This window comes from Anabrus simplex, chromosome 1 (assembly GCF_040414725.1).
Source record: "Anabrus simplex isolate iqAnaSimp1 chromosome 1, ASM4041472v1, whole genome shotgun sequence".
Classification (NCBI taxonomy): Eukaryota; Metazoa; Arthropoda; class Insecta; order Orthoptera; family Tettigoniidae; genus Anabrus; species Anabrus simplex.
Window position 1 is genome coordinate 1,188,352,716 of NC_090265.1, and position 26,364 is coordinate 1,188,379,079.

General features: G+C 38.7%; 1 protein-coding gene across 2 annotated transcripts in view; it reads right to left on the reverse strand.

The window, feature by feature from the left end:
• The window catches only part of LOC136858177 (LMBR1 domain-containing protein 2 homolog), a 271,921-nt gene that overhangs the window by 156,064 nt on the left and 89,493 nt on the right, over positions 1–26,364 (reverse strand). For both annotated transcript variants that reach the window (XM_067137535.2, XM_067137534.2), the window contains exon 6: positions 16,541–16,718. In XM_067137535.2, coding sequence (XP_066993636.1) covers positions 16,541–16,718 — 178 coding nt within the window. The remainder of the gene's footprint in view (positions 1–16,540; positions 16,719–26,364) is intronic.

Here is a 26,364-nt window from a genome sequence, read left to right on the forward strand (position 1 = left end):
GAAACATGTTCACGATCTTTTATAATTATTTAACCGCAAAATATGGTATTGTGAGTATTAACTAGGTTAACAATAAACTAATATTTTGTAAATTGTATGTAATCACTGTCGTCAATATGGACCAAAAATGAGGTTAATGACTTGTAAAGAAGAGATGATTTCAATGATTTGACAGAACAGCAGCACATACTTATCTTCCATATACCATACATCCTTTCTACACAGTTCCCAGTTTTGATGTAAGTTTGGATAACCATTATCACACAATAGAATTCATTCTAGTTTCAAATTGTGCTCTAACCTGGCAGTTTTTTAAAATAGTGCTGCTATGCACAGAACCAGATCAATGTGCAGTAACATTTCTAACAGGGATTTTTGAATCAGAAACAATTTGTATATTTCATCAACTTTTCTCTTAATTTAGGCTGGTATGTTCAACTGATGGAGGCATACTGTCCACAAAAGTCCTACCCGGCCTACTGGAAGAATACCCGGATGATTATTATTATGATGATGATGATCCTTCTCCTGCACGGTATCTCTCCAACTTGTGATCGGCATTTTCTTTCTTTGTGTTTCTTTTCACATTTTTGAATACCGTATTTCACGGCATAATCGTCGCACTTTTTATACCAAAATTTTCGAAAAAATTGTAGGGTGCGACCATTATACGATGAATATTTAATACCAGTATTTGTATTACTCAAAAAATGTATTTATAACTTAATTGTATTTGATACAAATTTAAGATGCACGTAATATTAGCGTTTATACATCAAAATAATTAAAATAGTCTAAAACAAAATTCATAATTTTTCGCAACAATTCGGCGAACGTTTTTCCAACCTGAAAATAAAAATGAACGTATTAAGTTAATTGTCATTAATCTGAGTATTAAAGTTAAAATATTACACTTGCAAAAAATTATCGCTTTGTTGTGAAATGCGGACTTACCGGTACGCAATTTATTCCAAATCTTCGGTGTCGCTATCGCAGGTTTCGCTATCTGATGCGCCGTCCTCGCCTCTGTTAATACCAGTATCAGATTCTTCGTCTCCATACCACACTGCGTCATCTTCGGAACCGTCTAGTGCATTCGAAATCCCAGTCCTTTTGAAGCTCTTGGAGACTAGTTCAGGTGGTATAAGATCCCAACTCTTCTTCACCCACGAGCATAACAAGTCCAAGGGTGGACGCCTGATATTTCCGGCGGGCGTCAATTGCTGATCGCCGCTCATCATCCACGCGTTGTAAAATCGACGTAAGTGGTCTTTAAAGGGTTTATTAACACATACGTCTAGTGGCTGCAAAGCAGATGTTAGGCCACCAGGAATGACTATCTGTCATGTCTTATTTGTAGTGAGAATTTGCTTCACTTCGTTCACGAGGTGACCTCGGAAACAATCTAAAACAAGCAGAGCTGGTTGTTTTAGTAGTGCACCAGGTCTTCTATTCCACACAGTTTTAACCCAGTCCAGCATGAGTTCTACGTCCATCCAAACCTTTGGTTGCACTCGTACATGAATTCCACGGGGAAACTGTATATTCTTAGGCATCGTTTTCCTCTTGAAAATGACGTAAGGCGGCAACTTTCTCCCGTCAGCTGTAATGGCTAGCATTGGCGTGCATCGCAACTTCTCACTACCGCTGGTTTTCATTAATACACTCCGTGATCCTTTTAGCGCAATAGTGCTGTTGCGAGGCATATCAAAAAAGATTGGAGTCTGATCGGCATTACCGATTTGAGAAAGCAAGTACGAAGTTTCCTTGCGCAAACGTATGACAAATCGGTGAAAATTTACAATCTTGTCCGTGTAATCAGCAGGCAACTTTTGGCTTAGTGTTGTTCTCCTTCGCACTGACAGATTGTGTCGTCGCATGAACCCCTTAATCCACCCACGAGTCGCCTTAAACTGAGTTACCGGTATGTTGTGTTTGCGCGCTACCTCCTGTCCCTTAATTTGTAACATTTCATATGATACACTGCAGCCATTGTTCCGTATTTCACTGACGTTCCTAAACACTTCGTCAATTATAGGAAACTTCCCTGTTTTAGGACCTCTAAACGCGCGTCTAGAAGGGTTTGTGCTTTTTAGCTTGTTTTTTACTTTCCGCCAGTCACGCACCAACTTTTCACTCACTGAAAATTTTCTTTCTGCAGCTCTGTTCCCGTGCTGTTCAGCAAAGGCAATTACGCTTAGCTTGAAGCCCGCAGAATAGTTTCTATATTTACCCATAATCGCTTATAAATGCTTCACACGTTAATGTTTTGCGATATAAATGACTTTCCGTAATTGTTCACTATTAAAACAAATTATTTCTGCAAACACCCCAAACACAAATTAAAAACTTAAATTCTCATGCACACATGTCTACAGTAATCACGTAAATCTGAAACAAATAAATGCATCTGTGATCTGTCCATTCCAGAGCAGCCAATACTGTTAGGCAGCAAGGAAGCATGCAGCAATTTATCAGTTTAGCTCGTTGGTTGCGACACACTACTGCGCTTGCGCAAAGCTCGCAAACCGGAGCTCTAGCTAGCACGGTGTAGATCTACTGTATAGTTGACTGTATTCCGAGACGTTAGTAACAAACATTCATTTTTTTCAATTTCTTTTAAACATACGGTAATTAGGTTAATATTTCTTCCCAGTTATTGATGATTTTACATTACATTACTTACTAGTTTATAAAATAAAACTTTAATAGCATTGGATAATAATTATCTTGACTGCTTGGATAAAAGTTTTCATCCCATGCCCGGACACTTATGACGTAGTAGTAAGATAAGAGTCTAGCGATGACAACTGAGACATCGTAAATAATTCGGCTGACCGTGAGCTGAATAATTCCGTGGAAATCTGCGTTATCGTCTTGGATTTCACTTCGTGCGCAATAACACAGGAGCCGGCCCCATGGTGTAGGGGTAGCGTGCTTGCCTCTTACACGGAGGCCTCGGGTTCAATTCACGGCCGGGTCAGGGAATTTTACCTGTATCTGAGGGCTGGTTCGAGGTCCACTCAACCTACCTACCCGGTATTTCCTGGCGACGTTGCCGATAAGCGATAACTTACAGCCTTACGTATTTCAAATGGGAACTCATAATATGTAGGTGGTGTCTCGCGACCACGTTGTCAAACTGCCGATAGCCTACCGGTAAGCCATGCGTCGTACATATACCGGTATTATTTATTTATACGTTGTGCAACATGTCGCAAACGTGACTGTGTTGCCAAATTGCCCATAAACCATACACGTATTTAAATTGCGCATTCATGTGCAACTTACGTTGCAGTTCCATTTACCTTTTAACCAGATTAGTGAACAAAATTTGGACGTGCAACGATTATGTAATTAAAGGTTTAAAGTCCGATTTTTGTATTGAAAATAAAGGATGCGACGATTACGCGGTGGCGACGATTATGCCGTGAAATACGGTAGTTGTTTTAATTGCTTAATTGTACTTTGGTTAGCCTCGACATGCACATTATATTTATTACACATTTTCTACCAAGCTTCACTTTTGGCTTTCAGTAAGAATCCATTTGTTTGCTTAATTTTCAGAAGAAGACTTTTTTCAAAAAGAAAGAGAAATTTGACCACACATTCCCATACTTTCTTTTTCCTTATTGTATTGGTCTATTCAGCGAAAGTCAAGACAACCTCTTTATGTTGACTTCACGCTACTCGGTTTACAGCTGTGGTCAAACAAAAGCGCACTGAAGGGTGCTCAAAAACCACATTGTTCTGCCATTGCCTTCTTAATTAACACTGATCATGTCTCTCATAAGAGTTAACAGCATGTTAGCTAACATTTCCCATGAAATGCTTGGATAAACCCAAGAATCTTATGATAGTTAATTAACATGGTGTTAACTAACAGCTTGTAAGTCTTCTTTTAAATGAGGGAATAAACTGGGCCCAAATGTGCTATTGAAAACTTCAAAATTTGCACCGACACCAATGTGCTGTATTAATATTAATTATTTCTAGCTCCAATTCTTGTGATGCAGTTTCTATATTTCTAGCACAAAGGTAACAGAAGAGTTCTAGTTAGGGTTTGATTACCTCGAAATCCTGAAATTTTGTGAAGTTTTGGACCTAATGGCCAGGAAGCATACCATCATCAAACCAACTGTTTATAGATGGCCATTACACATATTCAGAATTGTTCTAGACTTAGTAGAAATAAATGCACAGATATTGTACTAACATGTTACAAATAAAAAGAACCTGCTTTGAATTTTCCTATAAAATGCTTAAGAAATTACTGAAGCAAACTCACAGAGCAGAATTTAAAAATCCGAACAATTATGGTAATGATAATGAACTCTAAACCGACCAAAAATGCACAAAATGACAAACATACAACAAATGCTGCAAGAAGGACAAGTGAAGCATGCAGGAAATTAAAGTGTAACAAATATTGGAATATAGAACACAATCTTTCAAACAACACAGCACTTTTATCACATGCTGCTCATACCACTGGAAAGTATGATATATTTCAGAATGGATACATGTGTAAAGCATGCAAAAGAGATTATGTGTAAGAAATGTATTGTAATTCAGAAAACAATCTTAACCTGAGTAAAATGTAAGCAAGCTTTGAGAATCTCATTTACAAAAATACTGTACTTTAAATATTAAAAACTGATCCATAAATCTGTGATTGTTAATTGATTTTACATCCATACATCTGTATTCCTGATAAGACTGGTGGAGTAAAAATGAATCGTCTGTTTATCAACATGGTATATATCTGAAAGCAACAGTGATTATCATCATCTGGCTTTTTCCTTATCCTACACTTCCCATGTCAAGACTGAAAATCTGTCAAGAAAAGAAAAGAGAAGAAAAGAATAAAGATAATCAAGAATTTATTGCATACATACTCTTTCACTGGCTCGAATCCAACCGGCTGCCAGTCTGCTGACCCTCCATTACATCACGCCCCCAAAATAATAATAATAATAATAATAAAACTACCTATATAATAAGAAGACCATTATTAAATGCTCATTAAGAACTCTTGCACAGTTTTTAACACATTGCGGACCGGGAGCTCATAACAATGCTCAACCCCTGTGTCCGGCCATTTTCTGTGTAACTTATTGCTACAGGGCATGCACATAAACAAATGTGTCTAGCTTCACTATCCTTGTACTGATTCTGATGAAATTTACAGGAGACCTTTGGTAAGAGTCCTGATAATGTTTCCCTGGTGTGGTATTTGCTCATATCTATTTCTACTCATTGTACAGTATATGGTGGTTTCAATGACGGGATCAGTTGACTAATAGTCTTTCCAATATGACTTTTTTACCTGCTCCATAAAATATAAACAAAGCAATAAAATTATTGTATCTTACTACTAGTTACATCAGTCCACTTCAAAGCTCTTACGGAATATTTTGTGTGATGAAGCAATTTGCTAGTGATACAATTTTGTCTGCTCGGCAACAAGTTCAAAAAAATCATCACAAAAAATAAGCCCTATTACTTCGTCAATATTTTGAGGTTCAAGAAGTCTTACCGTTATGCCAGGAACTCCTGGAAAATCCTCTAACGTCAGTGAACTATTATTTTCTACCCATTCATCAGAAGAAATAGACATATACTTCCATTTACACTCACATCACTTTCAACCTCATTCTCAACCACCTCTACTTCAAGTTGTTTTGGGGGGGCGTACATCTTGATTATCAACTGAGACACTTTTCTCAGAATAACTTTCAACATCTAACTTGTGATCGTCAATGTCACTGGAGGAGCAATCCGGTTACTTATTCGAATACAAATCATTAAAAATCTTGTCTGCATCTAAGCTCGTATTCAGTCTGGGAAACGCCATCTTACCCATCACATGGCTCCTTGAACGATGTAAACATGAGGTCGGAAAACTTAGCAAATGAATCATAAAACAGAAGGAGAGCATAAAGCAAAGCTAGCATGGAATAACACAAAAGCTTCAACACTGAGAATCTCGTAACCTTGACCGCCAGCTAGTTTCAGAAGATTCGACAGATGTCACCAAACATACGAGTCTCGTGAAGACGAGTTAACTCGTCTCCCATCTGCAACGCTCGGCCAGCCAAACATGAGTTAACTCGTCTCCCATCCACAATATGTTAGGAAGTATTGTAGTACAAATAATTTTTTTTATTTAGGCCATCTATGGACCACGTTTGACAATCTTTTCATTCTTTCTTTCTCCAACTTCCTTCCTCTGCTCTTCTGTACAGGACCTCCCTTTACTCACTAGCATTTCCCCAGTCTCCTCAAAACCACGGAACGTTTTGATGAGTTGTCTAAATTCATTTCTGTTCATGATATAAGCTTCTGGAACCCCTCATTTCTTGAATCCATTTCAGCTCTGTCTTCCTCTTCCTTAAGAATTCAGAGATTCTCTTCATTAGTTTTTTACTGTCCATCCTCAACAAGTGTCCACAGAACTGTAACCTTCTCTTCTTCATCAGTTCAACCACTCCTCTCCTTTGATACAAATGAGGCGCTCGGGGCTAGATAATGGTAAGCCACATTGAGGAAATTTTACAGAAGAGACATATGAAGTTTCAAAAAATTCCATAAATCAGGGGATGGACATAAGAGGTATGTTTATTGAATGATAAGGTACTACATACATTAATGTATTCTTGTAACATGAAACAGAACCTTTTTAATTAATGCACTTAGTAAAAGAGAACATTAAGTACAAGGAATACATATAATTTTGTGGCTTGTCATTGTCTATCACCAAAGTTTCAGTGCCAACATTTGACTTTACTAATCACCAATCACGTCACTATCACCGTCATCTAAGAAACTGCCATCAATTAATTCAGGTTTATCAACCTGCTCTGTGGTTTCGTACTGAGTCAGAGATAAATAATATCCATGTTGTACCGCAGGTATGTAGGGAAGCAGGTCCATGACGTCAGCCAGTTTCTTATGCTGTATAGGAATGGGTCTACGATATTTTGGTGTTAAGGTCGCAGTCCACGATGTCTGTGTAGGACGGCCACTCTTCGTGACATCAAATTCACGGACGTCTCCGTGAACAGTGTGCTTCAGGAAAATTGAATCAGGATTTGAGGCCAAAACTTTGAACACTGTAGCTTCTGAAATGTTAATAGGATGTCCATCTGTTGCTGTATTTCTCTTTGTTATGTACTGTGCTGGCAGTTTGCTGAACTCTAGGACAGCATCTTGTTTCATAACTGTCACGGCAAATTTCTTTTCTGCTCTGCTTTTCTTGACAATATCAACCCAGTCAGTGGGCGAGAAAACTTGGCTCGCATGGCGCCTTTGGTATTTCTCAATGGATGCAAAATCTCTATCAGATGGCAGTCGTGTGTGACCACTATTCAAAAATCTGTGTTCAATTTCTTTGAATTTGCCACCACGTACCAGTGAAAACCACATGCACATAACCGTCCAATTATTTTGTCCGGCGCAGTTATCTGAATAGCATATTATTTTGGAAGCAACGCTTTTTATCTGGAGAAACTTTAATATACAGCTGCATATCTCATCACTGCCGCGTTTTGCAACATCCTCACTCCACATGTACATGTGTCCGATGCCTGTTCCGCTGTCATATATACCCACGTTGTACATCCATATCTTTCTCTTGTAAAAAGCTGGACCAACAGTAAGTTTTGGAACAGGGAGGGCCTGCTGCGAGTCAACTGAGATGACCACGATACTGGAATCAGTCTTGGCTCTGGTGATATCTGATGTCATGGTAGCTCGCATTGCTTCCGCTTTCTGGTGATGTAGTTCTCTTTTCTTCCTCAGGTCTTCGAATGTTTGTTGATCATTGGATAGGTGGCAGGAGTTAATCTGAGTAGCAAGTTCGTCACATACTTTACAGGTGTCAGAAAGGGGCATCTTGAAGCCTATGTTGTATTCTGTGCAAAAAAAATATCCGTCTGTACTTATCCTCTTTAACACTGGCAATTTTCTGTTCCTCACAGTAGGGTAGATAATGATCCCGGTATAAAGAACTGATTGTCATCTCGTAGTCATAATAAGCCTTTTGGGGATTCTTGTGCCTGCTGTAGTGACTCTAGTAAGTGGGTATGCTTCGTATATGGTCGTGAACACCTGCTATAACTTCGGGTGGATATTTCCGATGATTTTTATGGTGCCCCCTTTGGTCTTTCTTAACAAACTCTTGACCACTAGCAACTTGCTGTTCGATGTTTTCCACTCTTCCTCTTGATCCTTGTAGCCCATGTACAGAGAGAAATGCCGCTTTACAGACTTGGATTACTTCACTTTGCACCTTAACAGAGTACGTAGCAGTGATTTTTCGAGAAGACTGCTCCTTTTTCCTTTTCTTCGGGTAGGAGCGTTTTGGAGGTGCTGTTGAGATACACGAAAAGATGTAGTTGTTTTGTGCATCAAAATTCCCAATGTCCCAGAAGCCATGGAATATTTTGGAAGCTGCTTCTCCTCTCTTCGTCATACACTTCCGACGACAAGCATATGGAGGTCCCATTTCTCTGGCACCTACTTTCTTTTTGGTTGCATCACTCGTGTACTCTTCACCCTTAAAAATAAAAAATAATGTCCATGTTACAACATGTTTATGAAACATATCGTATTGCTAATTTAATATAAATTCCATATTCTGTGCCGGCTCTCCTAAATAATAATATTAATTATTATTATTCAATTAAAGTAATTATTTTTCTAATATTTTTTAAATTCTGGTTAATAGCTATGTTTAAGTACATACCCGATTACGCCGGCGTTTTCGTTTAGCCCTTTTACTCAACTCCGGTGTTTGCTGCCGCCATCGATGCCTTCCATTCTTACCAGGTGAGATGGGCACTTCTCTAACAACAGGAGCTAAGTCTTCATCCTTGCGGAAGAAAGAAGGATACAAAAATTAATAGCATGAACCTATGAAACTACAATGAACAATACAGCAATTTAACATCTATATAATGGCAAGCCACAATAACCCCTACAGCAGTCACCTAGTGATGCCCATCTTAGTTTAACAGTTGTTTAAGGTTACTTGGCTCCATATAAATATCTTAGAACTAGTCCCATAGTTCATAATTCCATTAAATATTAGCGTTATTTAACAGTACTACATGTACTGCATTGTCATGATAAGCCACATTGTCACATGCTATAATATGGCATGCCACATAATAACCTTTTGTTGATGCTTACCTCTGATGATGATGAGATATCACATGGATTTGGCTGATAATCCACATCTACAACACTGTCATCGCACGAGGATTCACTCTCAAGACAATCGGCTTCCGTTTCGGTTCCTAATTGCATTTTTTCATCGGAACAACAGCTCACACTGTTCCTCTGCCAGACGCCATCTTGCTGTGGCTTACAATACTAAAGCACAAAAATGACGTGCTGTGTCTTGGTGCAATACATAACAACAGAGCATGTGCTGCCATCTCTTGGTTTCTTCAAATATTACTCCTCCAGTTGCTTGCCATCCGCTAGCAGATACGAAATGCGTACAAATCTCAATATTGCTCAATGTGTGGCTTACCATTATCTAGCCCCGAGCGCCTCAATTCTTTGTTAAATTTGAGTCTCCGCACTCCATTTTTTTTACATTTGGGCCCATAACTTTTCTTAGCATTTTTCTTTCTCTCTTCTTGATATCTTCAAGTCCACCTTTTCCAATCACGTCCAATTTCCCCTGCATACAGGCACTGAGGTTTAACAATGGTGTCTAGATGCCTCAATTTAGTACCCCATAAGAAAAAATCTTTTTGTTGTAGGTGTTCCTTGTCAGTTGAAATGCAATTTCAATTTTCCTCACCCGCTCCATTATGGCATTCTTTTCCGACCCATTCTCTTGCAATGTTTCTCTAAAATACTTAAAGCTCTTTAACTCTCCTTATTTTTTTGTCTCCAAAATTCAACAACTGAGGGGCTTCTAACACTGGTCATGAATGCAGTCTTCTCAAAAGAAATTTGAAGCCCTGCCTTCTTTGCTATCACCTGGAGTTCTTCAATCATTTTCTTAGCTGCTGCTATATAATTCGAGAGTATCACTAAATCATCAGCAAATGGCAAACAATCTATATTTACACTCACCTTATCTCTCCCAATCTTGACAGTCTCTTTCTTAGGAATTCCCTTCTTCCATTCTCTAATGACTTTTTCCAGAACGCAGTTGAACATGAGTGGTGAGAGTCCATCTTCTTGTCTTACATCAGTTTTCATCACAAAGGGCTCAGAGACCCCCCCCCCCCCAAACTTTATTTTGTAGTAAGTGTTGCTGATTGTCTACCTGATTAAATTTCTTGTCTTGCTGTCAACTGCAAACTCTTCTAGAACTCCCATCAAGGTTTCCCTGTCAATGGAGTCATATGCCTTTCTGAAGACCACAAAAACTGCCACAGAACTGTTCTGTCCCAGCATCTTGCGTTTTATAACACTCTTTAGGTTTGTTGCACATGATCTACCTTTCTACAATTCTCCCAAGTGTATCTTCTACTCTATTTAGTAATGCCTTAGAAAAAAACTTGTATGGGACAAAAACTATAAATATTCCTCTGTAATTATTAACATACATCTTATTACCTTTCTTATGCAATGGATGCATCAGAGCTGTCTGCACGTCTTTAGGGATTCTTTCCGTTTCCCGTATGTTCCCAAGTAATAAGAATAAAAGATTTTATGACTTCAGTAGGCCCCATTTACAGAAGTTCTTCACCCACACCTTTGTTGTCCTTTAACCCTTGAATTATCCAGGTCACTTCTTCTTCATCAGGTGGTACTGAGTTAGATGTTATCTTTGGTGGCTCCATTCACAAACATTCCTGCAGACCATTACAGTTCAGTAAGTTTTTGAAATATCTGGTGAGAATTTCACAATTTTCCATGTTGTTCCTCCCTAGTTTTCCTCCTTCATCTTGAAGCAGAGTCTTGGTGCCTGATAGCCTTTTAATTGTGATTTGAAGGTCTGGTAAAAGTTGCAGGTGTTATTTTCTGGAAGTCATCTTATGTTTCTTTCAACTGAACTCTTTCACACTGTCTCTTGATTTTTTGGAATACCCGGGCTGGGTTGTGAAGGAGACTTCCTTTTTTGGTTGTGCTCCATCTCTTCCACGCCTCTGTCCTATGACGGAGAGCCTCATCACACTCTTCAATTCACCACTCCCGTTTGTAACGAACTCTCATCATAAATACTACATAAATCGTCTACCTGTTTTCCTGCTTTGTCAGCTATCATCAGCGACTGCCTGCTGCTACATTTATTTTAACATTACTTCGTCTGCTTGGCCTGCTGGTTGTTTACTGTGCATGTGTTTGCTCCCTACCCTGCCCTGCTAAAGTCATTGGCTGCATCACAGATCCTTCTCGATCCTTCTCGCCCCTCTTACCAATCCGCTATGAGTGTGCTAGCCCTTGTTCGGCAGTCAGGCATCGAGCGAGGAATACTGTGTGTGGAGGGAGCATTGACCTCGATGCGGCTCGTCCACAAGTATTTATCTCTTTCTGTCTAACTGGAACTTCTGATGTGTCAACGCTGGGCTGGGTAAGCAAAATTACTTCTACCTTACAAGTTCTACTGCAACTCTTTACTCATTTGCCCTTCAGGCACCATATGTAGTATAAACTTTATGCCATTTTTCATGGTTTATTGTGTTCTCTCCTTTTATAAGAGAACTTTGCTCTTAAACAAACAGCTCTTTTTGCAAGTTGCTTCACGTCGCACTGACGCAGATAGGTCTTATGGCGACGATGGGACAGGAAGGTCCTAGGAGTGGGAAGGAAGCGGCCGTGGCCTTAATTAAGGTACAGCCCCAGCATTTGCCTGGTGTGAAAATGGGAAACCATGGAAAACTATCTTCAGGACTGCCAACGGTGGGGTTCGAACCCACTATCTCCCGAATACTGGACACTAGCCACACTTAAGCGGCTGCAGCTATCGAGCTCGGTAATAAATAAACTTGGACTTGCGTTCTACTCGACATTACGTGTGGACAAGAACTGGAAAGACGAACAATAAGTGTTTCTAGGGAACAATATGCACCTCACATTGGTGTACGACAAGTTAAGAAGCCGACTCTTCCTTCCTATTCCCTCGCCCATCTCACATTATTCTCCCTTTTGGTCAAGATTCTTATTGTTAATTCATTTGCATTTTTCTTGTTGTTAAAGTTTTATGAATAACCCTGGTGGTTTCATTTTCTACAGTGACCTATAAGAGGATTGAATGTTGAAAGCTATCTTTTTATATAAGCCTTTTTATTGTGTTAATGCCACAGTTTCTGAAAAACTGTGATAATGTTTAGTGGCTGATCTATTCAAATTCTAGTCATGATCCTTAGGGATCTATGTTTCTACAAAATTTTACCAATCGTGTCCTAACAAAGAGAGAGAGAAAAAAAGATATATACGGTGGAAGTTAAACAAAGACCCTTTAAAGCATGTTTCTTCTTGTTGTGAAATGTTTTATTCTATCTGTTGTTAACTTCTAAAGTTTAGTTTTGTTGTTATGAAAAGTGTGCCTATTCTAATTTTCCCCTCATATTTCCTCTCGTTAACTGCACCTACCACGGATAATACTCTGGAATCCCAGCACTGCTTCGTGTTACTCTGCTAACTGAGTATTTGGGTGTATGGTTCGATCTCTAAATATAAGTTTGGTGCGTACTTTTCTGATGCAGAGGTGCCAACTATTATGGATTGTCCATAACAATTACGGATTTCACTTTATGATTACGGCATTACGGTCGAAAGGGGAAATTATTACGGAAAAGTAACATTGTCATGATTAAAATTAATTTCTGTGAAAAAAAAAAGGAAAGAAGTAAAAAAATGTTCAATCCCTTAGAGCATTACTAGTCAAACCTCCTCATTTCAGTGTTTGTAAGTTGGCAACTAAACATATTTGGCAGTTATTTGGTCGTCACTTCGTTTTGTGTCCCGTGCGCATTGTGAAATCACGGCCAGCTACATAGATATACGCTGCTCTCTTAGCTAGAATGACGCGGGAATGACGTATCAAGTCGGCCGTGAGGTAGGCTCTACTCCTTGCTCTGCTGTTCTCGAGTGCGCGGTTTGTTGTGTGCATAGAACGAGTGGTATATTTAGCGCACTTCAATTCTAATTATCTTAGACGTTGATTCAAAAAGTAGTGATAGGTTTTGTGAAATGAAGCGGAGCAATTGTCAAATTGCATCTTCTTCTAAGAAGACAGCAGTGTTACAGAAATATCGAGACGGTTACACAAAGGAATGGCGTGTGATTTCTTTGTGGCTCACGGTGGACGAGATGATTGCAGAAGACACATAGAATCCAAGAAACATCACACATGTGGTGAATCAAAATTACAAAACCAGCCTGTTTCATCATTCTTCGTAAAAAGTAATGAAACTGCGGTGACAAATGCCGAATTATTGTTCACATAATTTCTTTTGGAGCATAATATTCCATTATCAGTTTCAGACCACGCCGGAAATTTGTTTAGATCAATGTTCCCCGACTCTAAGATATCTCAGAAATATGGTTGTGCAAGAACTAAAACCTCTGCTTTGGTTCAATACACGGCATCTGAGGCAAAAAAGGAAATAAGTGAACTTTTGCAAATAATGCCTTTTTCTTTGGCTACTGATGGTAGTACGGATTCAAATGCAGTTAAACTTTATCCTATAGTTGTATCTTTCTTTATTGCTAGAGAGGCCAAATATGAACTCTTCTATTGTCATTGTTAGAGAGTACCGACAATATAGGTGAGGGAATTTTCTCTGTTATTAATAGTGAATTGTCTTCTTTAGCCATTCCATGGGAAAATTGCATTTCTTTTTCATCTGACAATGCATACACAATGATAGGGACAAATAAAGGTGTTGCCAAATTTGTGAAGGACAGGCATTCTTCTGTTTATGTCCCGAGTTGTTCATGTCATCTCATACACATCTGTGCACAAAAAGCAGAAGCCCAATTGCCAGTCAATGTAGAGAACTTTTTGGTTCAGTTATTTTACTATCTTGATAAGAGTTCTAAAAGGCAAAACATGTTGAAAGTTTATCAGGCTGTTTGTGGCACAGAGGGTCACAAAATTTTGAAATATGTTAGTACCCGTTGGCTCTCGCTTCTTCAGTCTATTGATAGAGTTCTTGAGCAGTGGGAAGCTTTGACACTCATGTTTTGTAGTGAGACCCACCATAAAAATGAGACCACCAAGCAGTTTGAAACTGAAATCTTTCATACAAGAACCACACACAAAACTGTTTTGCTACTTTCTTCAGAGTTCACTTCCTGTTTTTAAGTCTGTGAATATATTTCTGCAACAAGATGCTCCAGCCTCTTAGGAGGAAACTTCTGTTTTCTTGGTAAATGCTTGAAATTTGTTGACATCAGTCAAAGATCAAAGGCATGGCAAAGTTCAATGAGTCGAGCTCATCATTCTTATTTGTCCGTTTGCGTGCTGGATATTCTCCTATCATCTTTCTGTACTTCCTCTCCTTGCCAATCTGTGCGATGAAATCCCCCGTCAGCACCTTGATATTCCTCACTGGAATCTTTGACAACTGGTTTTCTATTTCTTCCCAGAAATGTTCAAATTTGCCTGGATTTTTGTGATTATCTTCATTTGTCAGGCCATAGGCATGTATTAAGGTGTATGTATGTCTTGTTTCCACATCTTAAGTGCAGAAGTAAACTTTCAAAGCCTATTAAAGTCTATAAAACTTTTGTCTACTATAAAAGCCATTCCAAGAACTAAGAGAAAATTTGCATTAGCCACTCCAATCGCAGATTTCTCTTTGTAAATCCTATGCTTTTCACTCTCAAATTAATCCTCGTCTCTGTACCTTGTTTCCTAGATGGCCAAGATCTTTATATCCCATTCTTCCATTGCTTTTGTTAGCTCTTTGAGTTCACATTCAGGGTTCCTAACCAGTATCATAATTTCGCCTTGAGTTTGTGGTTTCCAGGGGACTCTGACTTCCCCTCGAGTTCCGGTGCAGGCTCTCCAGAACCCTTAGGCCTGCTTGCGCCACTGGTTGTCGCGGTGGGTTCCTCATTTGAGTCATCACCTGGAGTAGTTTTGTTCTCAAATTGGCTTTCCATAATACATTAACTGTCTATTTATTAGATGGGCAAAGCATAATTATGTTTTACTAAGTTAGAACTAGGACTGAGAAGTCCTAGAGCCTTCAACCAGTGCACCTCACATGGGGAAACAGACGCTGACCAAAAAGCCACCCGATGTGGGAACAGACGCGTCTGGATTTTGAGACTCTTCCACCTTATCCACCGTTAGCAATTCATTTCTCTTCCATTTCTAGGCCACTGACCAGTTTCCCATTTGGTGTGAGACACTTATTGCTTGAAAAATTACAGTATAACAAACCAAGAGCCATACTGTTGGATGAAAAGCACTTCTTTACATAAAAATTTATCTCTGTGGCCAACTAGCAGCCATGGCATTGGCCGTAAAGTAATATTGTAATGTTGGAAGGCCGAAGAAGTTAAACAAAAATAACTAGCCATGTTGTTGGCTGTAAAGTCTCAACTGACAAACACATTATTGATACAGAAATATAATTATGAGGATACAATGTCCAACAACATTTCAGCATGATTTTAACAAGCACTACAAGAGCATATCTACGCTGATTGATGTTGAAACACCATCTAGCAGTTCTGCATCAGCTGGTGGTTATTTACAGCGGCATCCAGTGACTTGCATACAGCCAACACCACTCAAGTAGATTTGGTGATTGACTACAGAATCAACATTTACCAGTTCCCGTTTTACAATTGAAATTGTAATGATCAGCAGTGATGGAACTAACAGTTCTATGAATATTAGTACAAGAAAGAGTCTGGTTGATGAGGATACTCAAGATGCTAGGAATTTCGAACCTAATTTATTTTCAAATTTACCCGTAATTTTATCCCAGTTTTTTAATGCCAATTGTATATTTGTTCATTTGTTTTATGTCAATTGTGTGTTTGTACATTTGTTTAGTTATTAAATGTTTTATATTAAGGCTGAAGATGGCCAGCCCAGGCCAAAACTAGTCCCTAGTTAATGTAATTCAAAATATGGCATATTATAGTATTGAAAGATGGACCATTATGACATTAATAATTATTATTATGATGACAATTCAATATGGACCAGAACCGTGAAGTTTATATCTTATGACAAACAAACAAACACACAAAAATAATATCTCTAGGACTTCTGGCAATGTGTTTCAATTCCACTATCTCCTGAACGTACACTTACACCAACATAACCAGTATTATATAGCCAAATATCTCACTAGTATTCTTCTATATTCCGAGATAAATAACATAGAGAGATAAAGATATTTCTGTTTGAAAAAATAAACTGCCCTTAGACAGGATCTAATCTGATCTTAGGGCACAAGAAGCTAACTCGCCAACTATTCAGCTATCAGCATGAAGAAAACTTAAACAATCATAAACCATATCATCACACAAAGGAAACAACACAACCTTAAATCTCAAACCGTATGTTACGTATCAACAAAGAAGCTATATCTTACATTACCTAAAGTGGGTGTGTAAATGTATCGCAGCCATGCAGGTCGGACAGGCTGAAAGGTTGGTTTGTAGCGGTGATCATGACTCACTTGATTACGAGCCACATCTTCCAAGTGAACAATGCGATCAACCAGCAGTCCCCATTGGGTCTCTGTTCTGTGCTGTGTCTGCAATGCCTTTATCACCTGATTGCACAAGAAATGTCTCACTGTTATATTAGTTATAACACATGGGAAGAGATAGAGGGACACAACCAATAAAAGAAAAAGAATCAAACTCAAAAACATTCAGAAATGGAAGGGAAAAAGGTTGAAAACTTTGCTTCCTATAATTTTCAGTCAATTGAAACAGTTTGGATCAGCAAAAGAACTTGAAAGAATGGTACTATTAACAATAGACTGCCCCACCTGAAGCAAAAATAACAGGAAAAAAAAGAACATCTTTATACTAATGCAGCTTGAGGGAGTTATCTGTATTTTGACTGAAATTGGTTTTCAGTTGGAAGTAAATGTAGTACTGGAGCAATCCTACCAACCTTGGCCCAACGTATAGGAGGAAGATTCCCCCTGTCGCAAGCCCCGACAACGTTGCGAGTGCTTGAGGAGTAACACCTCTTAAAAAACACTTTGGTCCAGCTATGCCAGTTGGTAATACCTTGTGGGAACCCCTTGCCAAGCTATGGTGAAACCTAAATGGTTGCCTTGGTGGAGAAGATGGGCTTTGGTATGGCAAGAGGCAGAAGAGACACCTTTTACAAATTCCCAGTGGTTAAACAGGTGAAGGAATCACTGTTATTGTTCCAACTCCCAACAGCAGTTTAGACACCACAAGAGCCTACTACTAGACAGACTGGCTATAAAGGGGTATCTCAAATATCCTTGAGCCTGTGAATCTGTTGCAAGTATGGTGCCTGATATTGCATGTCTCGAAGCACATGTACCACGGTGAACAGGTCCGAAATCATGTGTGAGCCACTTCCTAGCAAACTGAGGTCAACCTTACACAAAATCATGCCTGTGGTATTTCCCCTGCTCTTCCTGTAAGTCCAATGATAACTATGTGCTAAAGATAACGAAAACAGGTTTTGGGTAAAACTAGGAACTTCTAGGCTGGACTGGCAGAAGCAGTGTGACATTTGCCTTCCTGACACATGTGACTACTCAGGAATTCGACCTTGCATCCGCATCTGGGTAGGCCTAACTAGGATCACTGTTGCCTACCTTGTGTGGGGAAGTCCAAAATAATTTGGATTAAACATCGACAATCACACTTGAACCTGGCTGGGAAACCACACCCAGTGGGCCACCCTGATTTCTGGTTAAAAAGTATCAGAACATGGAATGTACAAAAGTTACTCAACCTAAAGGAAAACAATAAGACATCAGAAAGAAGAACAGTTCTTATTACCCACAAGCTAGCTTGACTCGGCTCGAGGAAGCAGAACACTGCATTCATAGCACTGGTTTTGCAGCGAGGACAAAACTAGAGAAAGGGCACCGACTCAATCCTACAGTAGACAATGAGAGACTTGTGGCTCTTTGTGTACCTCTCTCCAGAAATAATTTTTATTTTACTCATCTTCTCATATGCTCCCTCTTCAGACGATGACGAAGATTTTAAGAATGGTTTCAACATCAACTTAATGTAGACCTTAAATGGGTGCGAACGGTATAGGAAACAAATTTGACCATTTACTTTGTCTTCGATTGGTCTGTATTGATTAAATTCATGAAAAATGCCACAGTTAGTTGGGTCTGCCCTGTAAATATTTATTACATAATTTGTAAGTTTACATAATTATTACCCGTACATCTTTAGAGTACATCTTTGTTTTGTTTTAAGATGTCAAGTTCGCTGATGAAGAGAGTGGATCAACTAAAATCGATCAAAACATTAAAGGATCAACTTAAGAGTACACTTTTAATGCAATTAAACAATAATAATAATAATGATGATGTATGGTCTCAGCTACTATCTGCCGACATTTTAATCTGACTGCATCTAGGCTATCTGCACATCAGTTTTGAAGTTCCATTTTACTCTATTACTACAGCCGCTAGAGGAGTAAAAAGGGGTCCAACACTGCATTAAATCAGATACTTCTCACTTTTTTATATGCTGTTCAGAATGGTTAGAGAGTGAAAAACCCAAGTTTTCATTATCCCTAACCCTCTGCTTTTTCCGCCATCTTGAGAAAGACACCTAAAAATGGTACTTTATCCAGTGTTTCGCTTATAACTCCTAGACAGTGCATCGTAGCCAAATTTGCTCCATATTCATTCTTGTATGGGACAAAATTTCCTACAAGAATCACTAACGAACTTTGTTTCCACGACCAACAGCAAAGAAGGTACAGAGCAGGAAAGAAGGCGTCCAACCACAATTTCGGCAAAACTATCACTTTTCCGTCCCTTTGAATCGCTTAAATTCCATGAAAAACTGATTTTAGTAAATATGCACTCAAGTAAGTTGTGGAGATGTTAATTACCCTTTAAGTTGCACGTCTCAAAAAGCTTTTTTATCACCTATATCAAGCAGTGGGGGTAAAATTGAAGGAAAAAGGAAAAATGATTTCTTTTTGAGTTTAGAGAAATGTTGTTTGATCATTTCTTTTCATTCATTCTACTTGTCAACTACTTCCTGATATTCGTGTGTATGAATGACTTTTTGGACTTCTGACCATGATTTGTGCTTCATATGTGAGGGGAGTTTGGAAGAGGGGATAGCAGTTAATGTCAAAGAGATGAAACCCTTCAGAATCATAAGTTATGAATTTCATTATGGTTCGTATTGACAACTGGTCACTATCAAAGGGTAGAGACAGATCCACCTATTCAATATCATTTACATTAATTTTGTTATCTATTTATTAATATTGGTACTAGTTTCAACCTTGCTATATTAGGTCATCTTCAGCCATGATTAAAACTGGTAATAGCATGCATATATATGAACTCCAATAAAATATTACAATTGGTATGTCTTAATTTGTATTACATAATGTTGAGAACACACATAAGCCCTGTCAAAACTGATGATATTATACACGTATCTGAAGTCCAACGGGGTAATGATACCTCTTTTCATTGGTAAGTAAAGAATTAATCTAAAAACAGTGTGGATGAAATGTCAGATTACACCTTTAAGAATGGAATTAACACATTAAAACTGTTGTTACTGGTGTTGTTGAACTATGCCAATGTCTTTATAATAAACAAGTATTCTTGAGTCTTGAATTGGTCTTGTAACTGGTAATTCATCGTTTGTGTGTTGTGGACCCATTTGATTCACAAATTATGCCTTAACAAATAGAATATATGAGTAACAGTTTGTATAGCCTTAAAGGGGGCATTCACAACTCGAGTAAGTGATCTTTCCATCCGATGAAATGATCTTTGTTAGAATTCAGTGTGAAATGAATGTCTTCAAAAAGCAAGTATCAATAGGGGCAAAATGATCATTTGGAAATTCTGCAGGGGAAAGATGTGATTCGAGTGCACAGTGCAAGTTCAAAATATTATTGTGACGAAAGGAGGATTGAATCTTACCAATGGTACAGATTACACAAAGCAGGTCAGTAAGTGAGTGATTTAACTTCAAAATTCACAGTTTTTTCCTGTGGTGAATAGATTCCCCCTAATTACAATGAGCTTCAGAATAAAAAGGCTATTGACACACGGGATCTGCTCACTTGGTGGAGAAGCATAGTATCAGTGTCAATTTTTTGGAGGCAGCATTGAAACTTGGAGATGAAAGGGCTCAGAAAAGTATTGATCGGGTTCCTTCAGACTTTGATCTTATTGCAGCTGATGTTCAGTATCAATGTTCTTGTCAGAAGAGATTGTACAGGCCACCAGTGGTGGGGTTGAAACAAGGATACAGACCGCTTACCCACATTGATAAAGCCATGGAAAATATTTATTCTTTTTTGTATGAAAAATGCAAGGAATATCAATTTTCATTTCAACAACTGATGGATGCAATCAAGGGAGGAGTTGAGGTAGTCCGAAGAACAGTGAAATCCCATTTACTGCAGAAGTATGAGGAAGACATCCCCTTTGTGGAAGCAGGAAAGACATCGACAGTCTATTTAAAAAATACTGGGTATAAAATACTTGCCGACAGTTGGTATGAAAATAAAGAAATGAATCCTGAGGAAGAGAGTGTGAGGGAAGTCAAGGCAGCTGCAGATAGCATTACAGAGGACATTCTCTCTAAGGCTTACAATATCACAGGATACCCACCTCCTGATCAGTTTTTGAATACCATTGAGTCTAACATTCCTCAATCTTTATTGATTCTTCTTGATACTGTGATCCTGAAAAATAAGAAAGGCTCTCATGATAAGTGGAAAAGGTCATGTGTAGCCATCTCACATGCTGTCTTTTCTATCACCCCTTCTTACAGGGTTGAGTGTGTTCATATACAGGATGTTTGGTTCCAAAACTCTTGATTAACAAATGATGTCTTCTCTTGGGTTTTCATCCATGCACACTGAGGCACAGTTGTTTGAAGAATCATCTCTATCAGTCAACAGCCGCCTTCTGTACTTTACCCTAGTCGTGATGACACTTTCTGCCAGTTGGTGTTTGAAAATGCGACTTCAATACCAATACTATAGATGATCACAGAACCTATCACGCTATGAGATTCTGAGGGGAAAAAAAAAAGTTTTGCAACCTTTTCCGTTCAAACCCTCTACTGCAGGAGGTTGCACAAACATTCTATGACCTTCTGCCACCACTACAGAAATTTCAGAGGTGGGTGAGCGCATTCTGGTCACATTATATGGAGGTGACCTTCATCAATCCCCCATCGATTTGCGGTACTCAACATTTATCAGAAGCTCTAAGCTTGACTTGGGCAAACTTCCACCGAAGAAAGATGCAGCCCACTTCCATTCATCCGGACATACCATCAGGTGATGCACCCCTTGGAATGGGGATGGATGAGAGTGAGGAGAGGATTGGTTGCTGTAAAGATGGCAAGAGAGACAGCATCTCCGGAGCTCCTTAAATCAATCTCTTGAAAATGCCTCACCGGCTGCACTGCAGCTGTGGCTGCAGAAAAGCTGGACTGAAATGTTTCCGCTTCTGCAAATATTGTGCAATTATCAACCAGGACGATGGCTATGACGATGATGATTTTGCTGTATTAGCTCAAAATGAAGACACCATTCATGAATCCCCTCAGCCTCTTCGGCCAAAATGACCTCAACTGTAATCTTAAGCTCCACTATTTCACAATATTAATGTGCATGTTCTACTTACAATATCCTAATAAATCTAATTTTTGTTTATAAACACTGGTGACTTTTCATATTCATTCCCTGATTTTTCAAGATGGCAGGAAATGCAGAGGTGTGGGAATGATAAAAACATGGGTTTTTCACTCTCTGACCATCCCAAACAACATATTAAAAAATCAGAACTACCTGATTTAATGTGGGGTTGGACCCCTCTAGCAACTGGACAATATCACATAGCAGAGTAAATCAGATCTCTCTTGGTTGATCTATAGCTGAAGATTAATTTATTTTGGGGGGTAAATACCAAATGTATCACCAGAGATCTTTTACATGCCAATATTGTAAAACATGGAGTGTTGAATGGACTTGTATTTTTACCCTTCAAAGCTGCACCAGATTTGAACCAGTGATCTTGGGATCTGGAGGCTGACACTCTACCACTGATCTACAGAAAGATAATGAGACAGTATGAGAATGGCAACCCGAAGCATTCCTTAAGAATAAGTCACCAGTATTCAATAGCTTCTACAACCAATAAGAACATCGTGAAGAGAGAAGAAAGGAGTCTGTTGCAAATTACAGTAGTATAATCATTACTTGAGAAGGCCACATTTCAATTTTTCAACTACAGTACTGAAGATGTCTACTAGTAAACCAGCAGCCTCAACTGATCAGAGGAAGAGCGTCCAATTCATGATCCCAAGTTCATGGTCAAGCACCCAATTTTTGAAAGGTGGGCAATATTCTACGCACTCTATATCATAACAGTCAGCAATTTAAGATATGTGATGGCACATTCTGGGCCCTTAGGGACCATCCAGCAGTTAGCAATTGGAATGCTGACATTTATAAGCAGACAGTCTATGTAGCATCACTTCAGAAGGCCTGCAACTTAGCAGCTGGGATCATAGATATCATAATTATATTTTTTATTTGTTTACATAGTTTACGGCCCCCATTGGAGCACTTTAATCAGTCATATATATTAAAGTCTAACAGTATTAAATAGAGTCAGCTTTTCAGCTTCTTATTCTCCTTCCACTCCCAAAACTACTTCATCCTGTCAGAGCTGGCTGCCCTTTGGTTGTCATAACATTTGAATGTATTATTATTATTATTATTATTATTATTATTATTATTATTATTATTATTATTATTATTATTAAAAACACATTCTGACTGCAATGCGGAATTCAATATAAATTGGATGATCAAGAGCATGCAGTAAACAATCAAAAGGTGGTAAAAATCCCATAACCATCTTTTCAAAGTTATTTGTGAACGGGGGGGATTAATTACTCTCAATAAACAGATCTTTAAAAAATTGAATCTCAGTTGCTGTATAAAGTAACAAAGGCATCATTTGTGCCAAGATAACCCTCCAGTACTAACATGACAAATCCTAGCATGAATGCTAACATCGCTCTGTGAGTCCAAAGATATAAACATGCATATTTCTTATGTTTTAAAGCAAGTAAATCATTTATTAACGAGAAACCACACTACAAAAATTGGTAACTAAGCCTTGCATTGTTACTGTTAACAATAAAGAAAAAGAAATAAATTCTCCATTGTTAGGAGGCACAAACACAGAAATAAATACTCTTAACCCGCGAGGACTCACCGCGCGGTCTTTTCGACCGCACATTCATTTATTCACTTGTAATCTGCAATGAACTTACATCTCGTCTTGCTCTTGCTTCTCTTATCCTCTGCTGGAGAGTTGACAACGCTAGTGCAGTAACAGTTAATCTAAATTTGTTGTCCATTGTTACCGGGAGGAAGGAACTCTGACCTCGACAGAAGTTGCGGTCATTTCCACAGCGCGCGAGGCCTCGCGTTTGGAGTTTTTCTTTTGTTTGTGTTCCGTACTGCGAGTCTTAATAGTTCTTTCTGCATGTAGCGTTATGTTTCGTGTTAGAAATCATGGATCCGAAGGAAATAGAGAGGATTGATCAACTTCTGCGAAGCGTAGAAAAAGAAGAATCAGTGAACCGAGCTCTTCAACGACAACAGTGTACTGCAAGGCGCTATTTGTTTGAAGATGACGATAGTGATTTTGAACCGTTTGATGACACTACAGCATCTGATGACGAGAATCATTCAGTGAATGAAAGTGAACATTATACGGAAAGTGAGGAGTCTGGCGAATCTGAAGATGATATAGACAATCCTTGCGTGGAGCCTTATCAAGTACCACATCTGCTTGGTAAGGATAATAAAACAAAGTGGGATGCTCATGTAATGTGTAAAACAGGCTGTAAAAGAAAACGGAATATAGTGAAACCTTCTCATTTACCAGGTGCAATAAGGGAGGCAAGACATGTCCAATCTTCATTAGAAGCCTGGCAGTTGTATTTCCCTGACGGTGTACTGGAGGAAATTGTAGCATATACTAATGTATGGATTGACAAAAATCGGACTAACTATAGCCGGCCACGTGATGCTGCCAATACAAATATTGTAGAACTCAAGGCTGTGATTGGCCTTCTTTATTTGGCAGGTGTAGTCAAATCAAGACATTTGAACGGGTGTTAAAGCTTTTCGCCTAACAATGTCCAGAACACGATTCCAGTTTATCTTACGTGCACTCAGGTTTGATGATATAAATGATCAAGGTAATAGGGTGATAGTTGATAAATTAACTCACATCAGGAAGATCTTTGAGAACTTTGTGACCAGATGCATGAAATATTATTCACTTAGTGAATATCTCACAATTGGTGAGATGTTGCAGGGGTTTCGTGGTCGTTGCCCATTCACGCAGTATAATCCAAATAAGCGAGATAAATACAGCATCAAAGTATTTTCCATGGTAGATGCCAGAACATTTTATACCTATAAAATGGAAGTTTACGTAGGAAAACAACTGGAAGGACCTTATCAAGTTGACAACAGTGGCAAAAGTGTAGTCGAGCGGCTGGTTCAACCAATTTCGGGGTCTGGACGCAATATTACCATGGACAATTGGTACACCTCAGTACCATTAGCCGAATCATTGCTCAACAATCACAATCTTACAATCGTGGGAACAATGAAGAAAAATAAACCACATATTCCTCCAGTTTTTGTTCAAACCAAGCCTCGTAAAGCGAATACTAGCCTGTTTGCGTATAGAGGACAGCAAACACTTCTCTCATATGTACCAAGAAAAAACAAAAATGTAATTCTTCTTTCTACGATGCATGAAGGGGATAACATAGACCCAGATTCAGGAGAAGCGAACAAAGCCGAGATGCTTACTTTTTATAACCTCACGAAAGGGGGCGTTAATGTCGTAGACAGGATGAAGTCTGAATACTACAATCGCTGGCCCCTAACAATATTCTACATGCTTTTGAACATTGCTGCCATCAACAGTTTTATTATTTTTAGAGACAGGCCTAACGGAAGTGGCATAAATCGCCGGAAATATTTGAAGGAGCTCTCAATGATGCTACGAAATGGTTACATGATTCATCGTGCATCGAATGACTGCATTGCTCCTGATGTAAAGATGCGTTTGCGTAGCATTTTGGGTATTGAAAAAGAGGACCAACGTCACCAAACTGTAAATCAGAAAGACAATGGTCGTTGTGCTTATTGTGACAGAAAGAAGAATCGGAAAACCAAAACTAAATGCGTTTTATGTTCACGTTTCATATGTAAAGAGCACACATGGCCATCATGTGTCCAGTGCGCGGAGAAAAGTGTTGAAATCGTACAGGAGGAGGGGGATGATGACTAAATTCTTCAGCATTTGTGAGATCTGGCAAGTTCTGAACGGTTTTCCTGTATTGCACTCAGTGTTAAGTCCCAAGATTTGTTTTGAAGCAGCCAGAGGTGATGAAAATTATTAATGACTGGTGCATTGGGACTTGAGTGTGTTTTAATTCTTTAATGTTTATTATTGTTTGCATTTTACATTTCCAGAGTTCAATTTTTAAACATCGGTAGCCATAAGTTCTGATGGACAGATGTTCAAAGTAGTCAATTGAAATGAATATATCTTTATTTTGTGTCTTGTAGAATATTTTCTCAGCTGATTAGACATACATTTGTGTAATAAAGCTGTGATATGACATTTCGGTGTATTGTGTTCGAAAAAATAATTTGTGCATTAAATAATGGCCCATGGATTCTGTGCGGTCGAAAAGACCGCGCACGAGTTCTGGCGAAAAAATATCAGTGCGAGTTCTCCTGGGTTAATGATTAACTAGAAAACAAACACAGAAATAAACACTCCTAATGATTAACTAGAAAACTTGGATAGTGACAATTCTTACAAAGATGCAATGAACAATTCACAGTCATAGTCTATCACCATGTTCATTCCATCTTTTCAAAACAAGTTGGACAAACAACCACAATGTGCTCCAAGCACATGAACTTCCCACACAAATGGAACTTGTATTTTGTTTTACGATTTTTCTTTGAGTCACAGTATGCAGACTGACCATGCGCTTTTTCTACCTATGGAGGCACCGGCATGTTCTCAGCTGGAATGTTACAGATCTATTGAATTCTCATTCGAGTCAGTCTTGGAACTTGCTTGACTGTGGATCTTCTTTTTACATGATCTCCAATGAAATCGAATGCTAGTG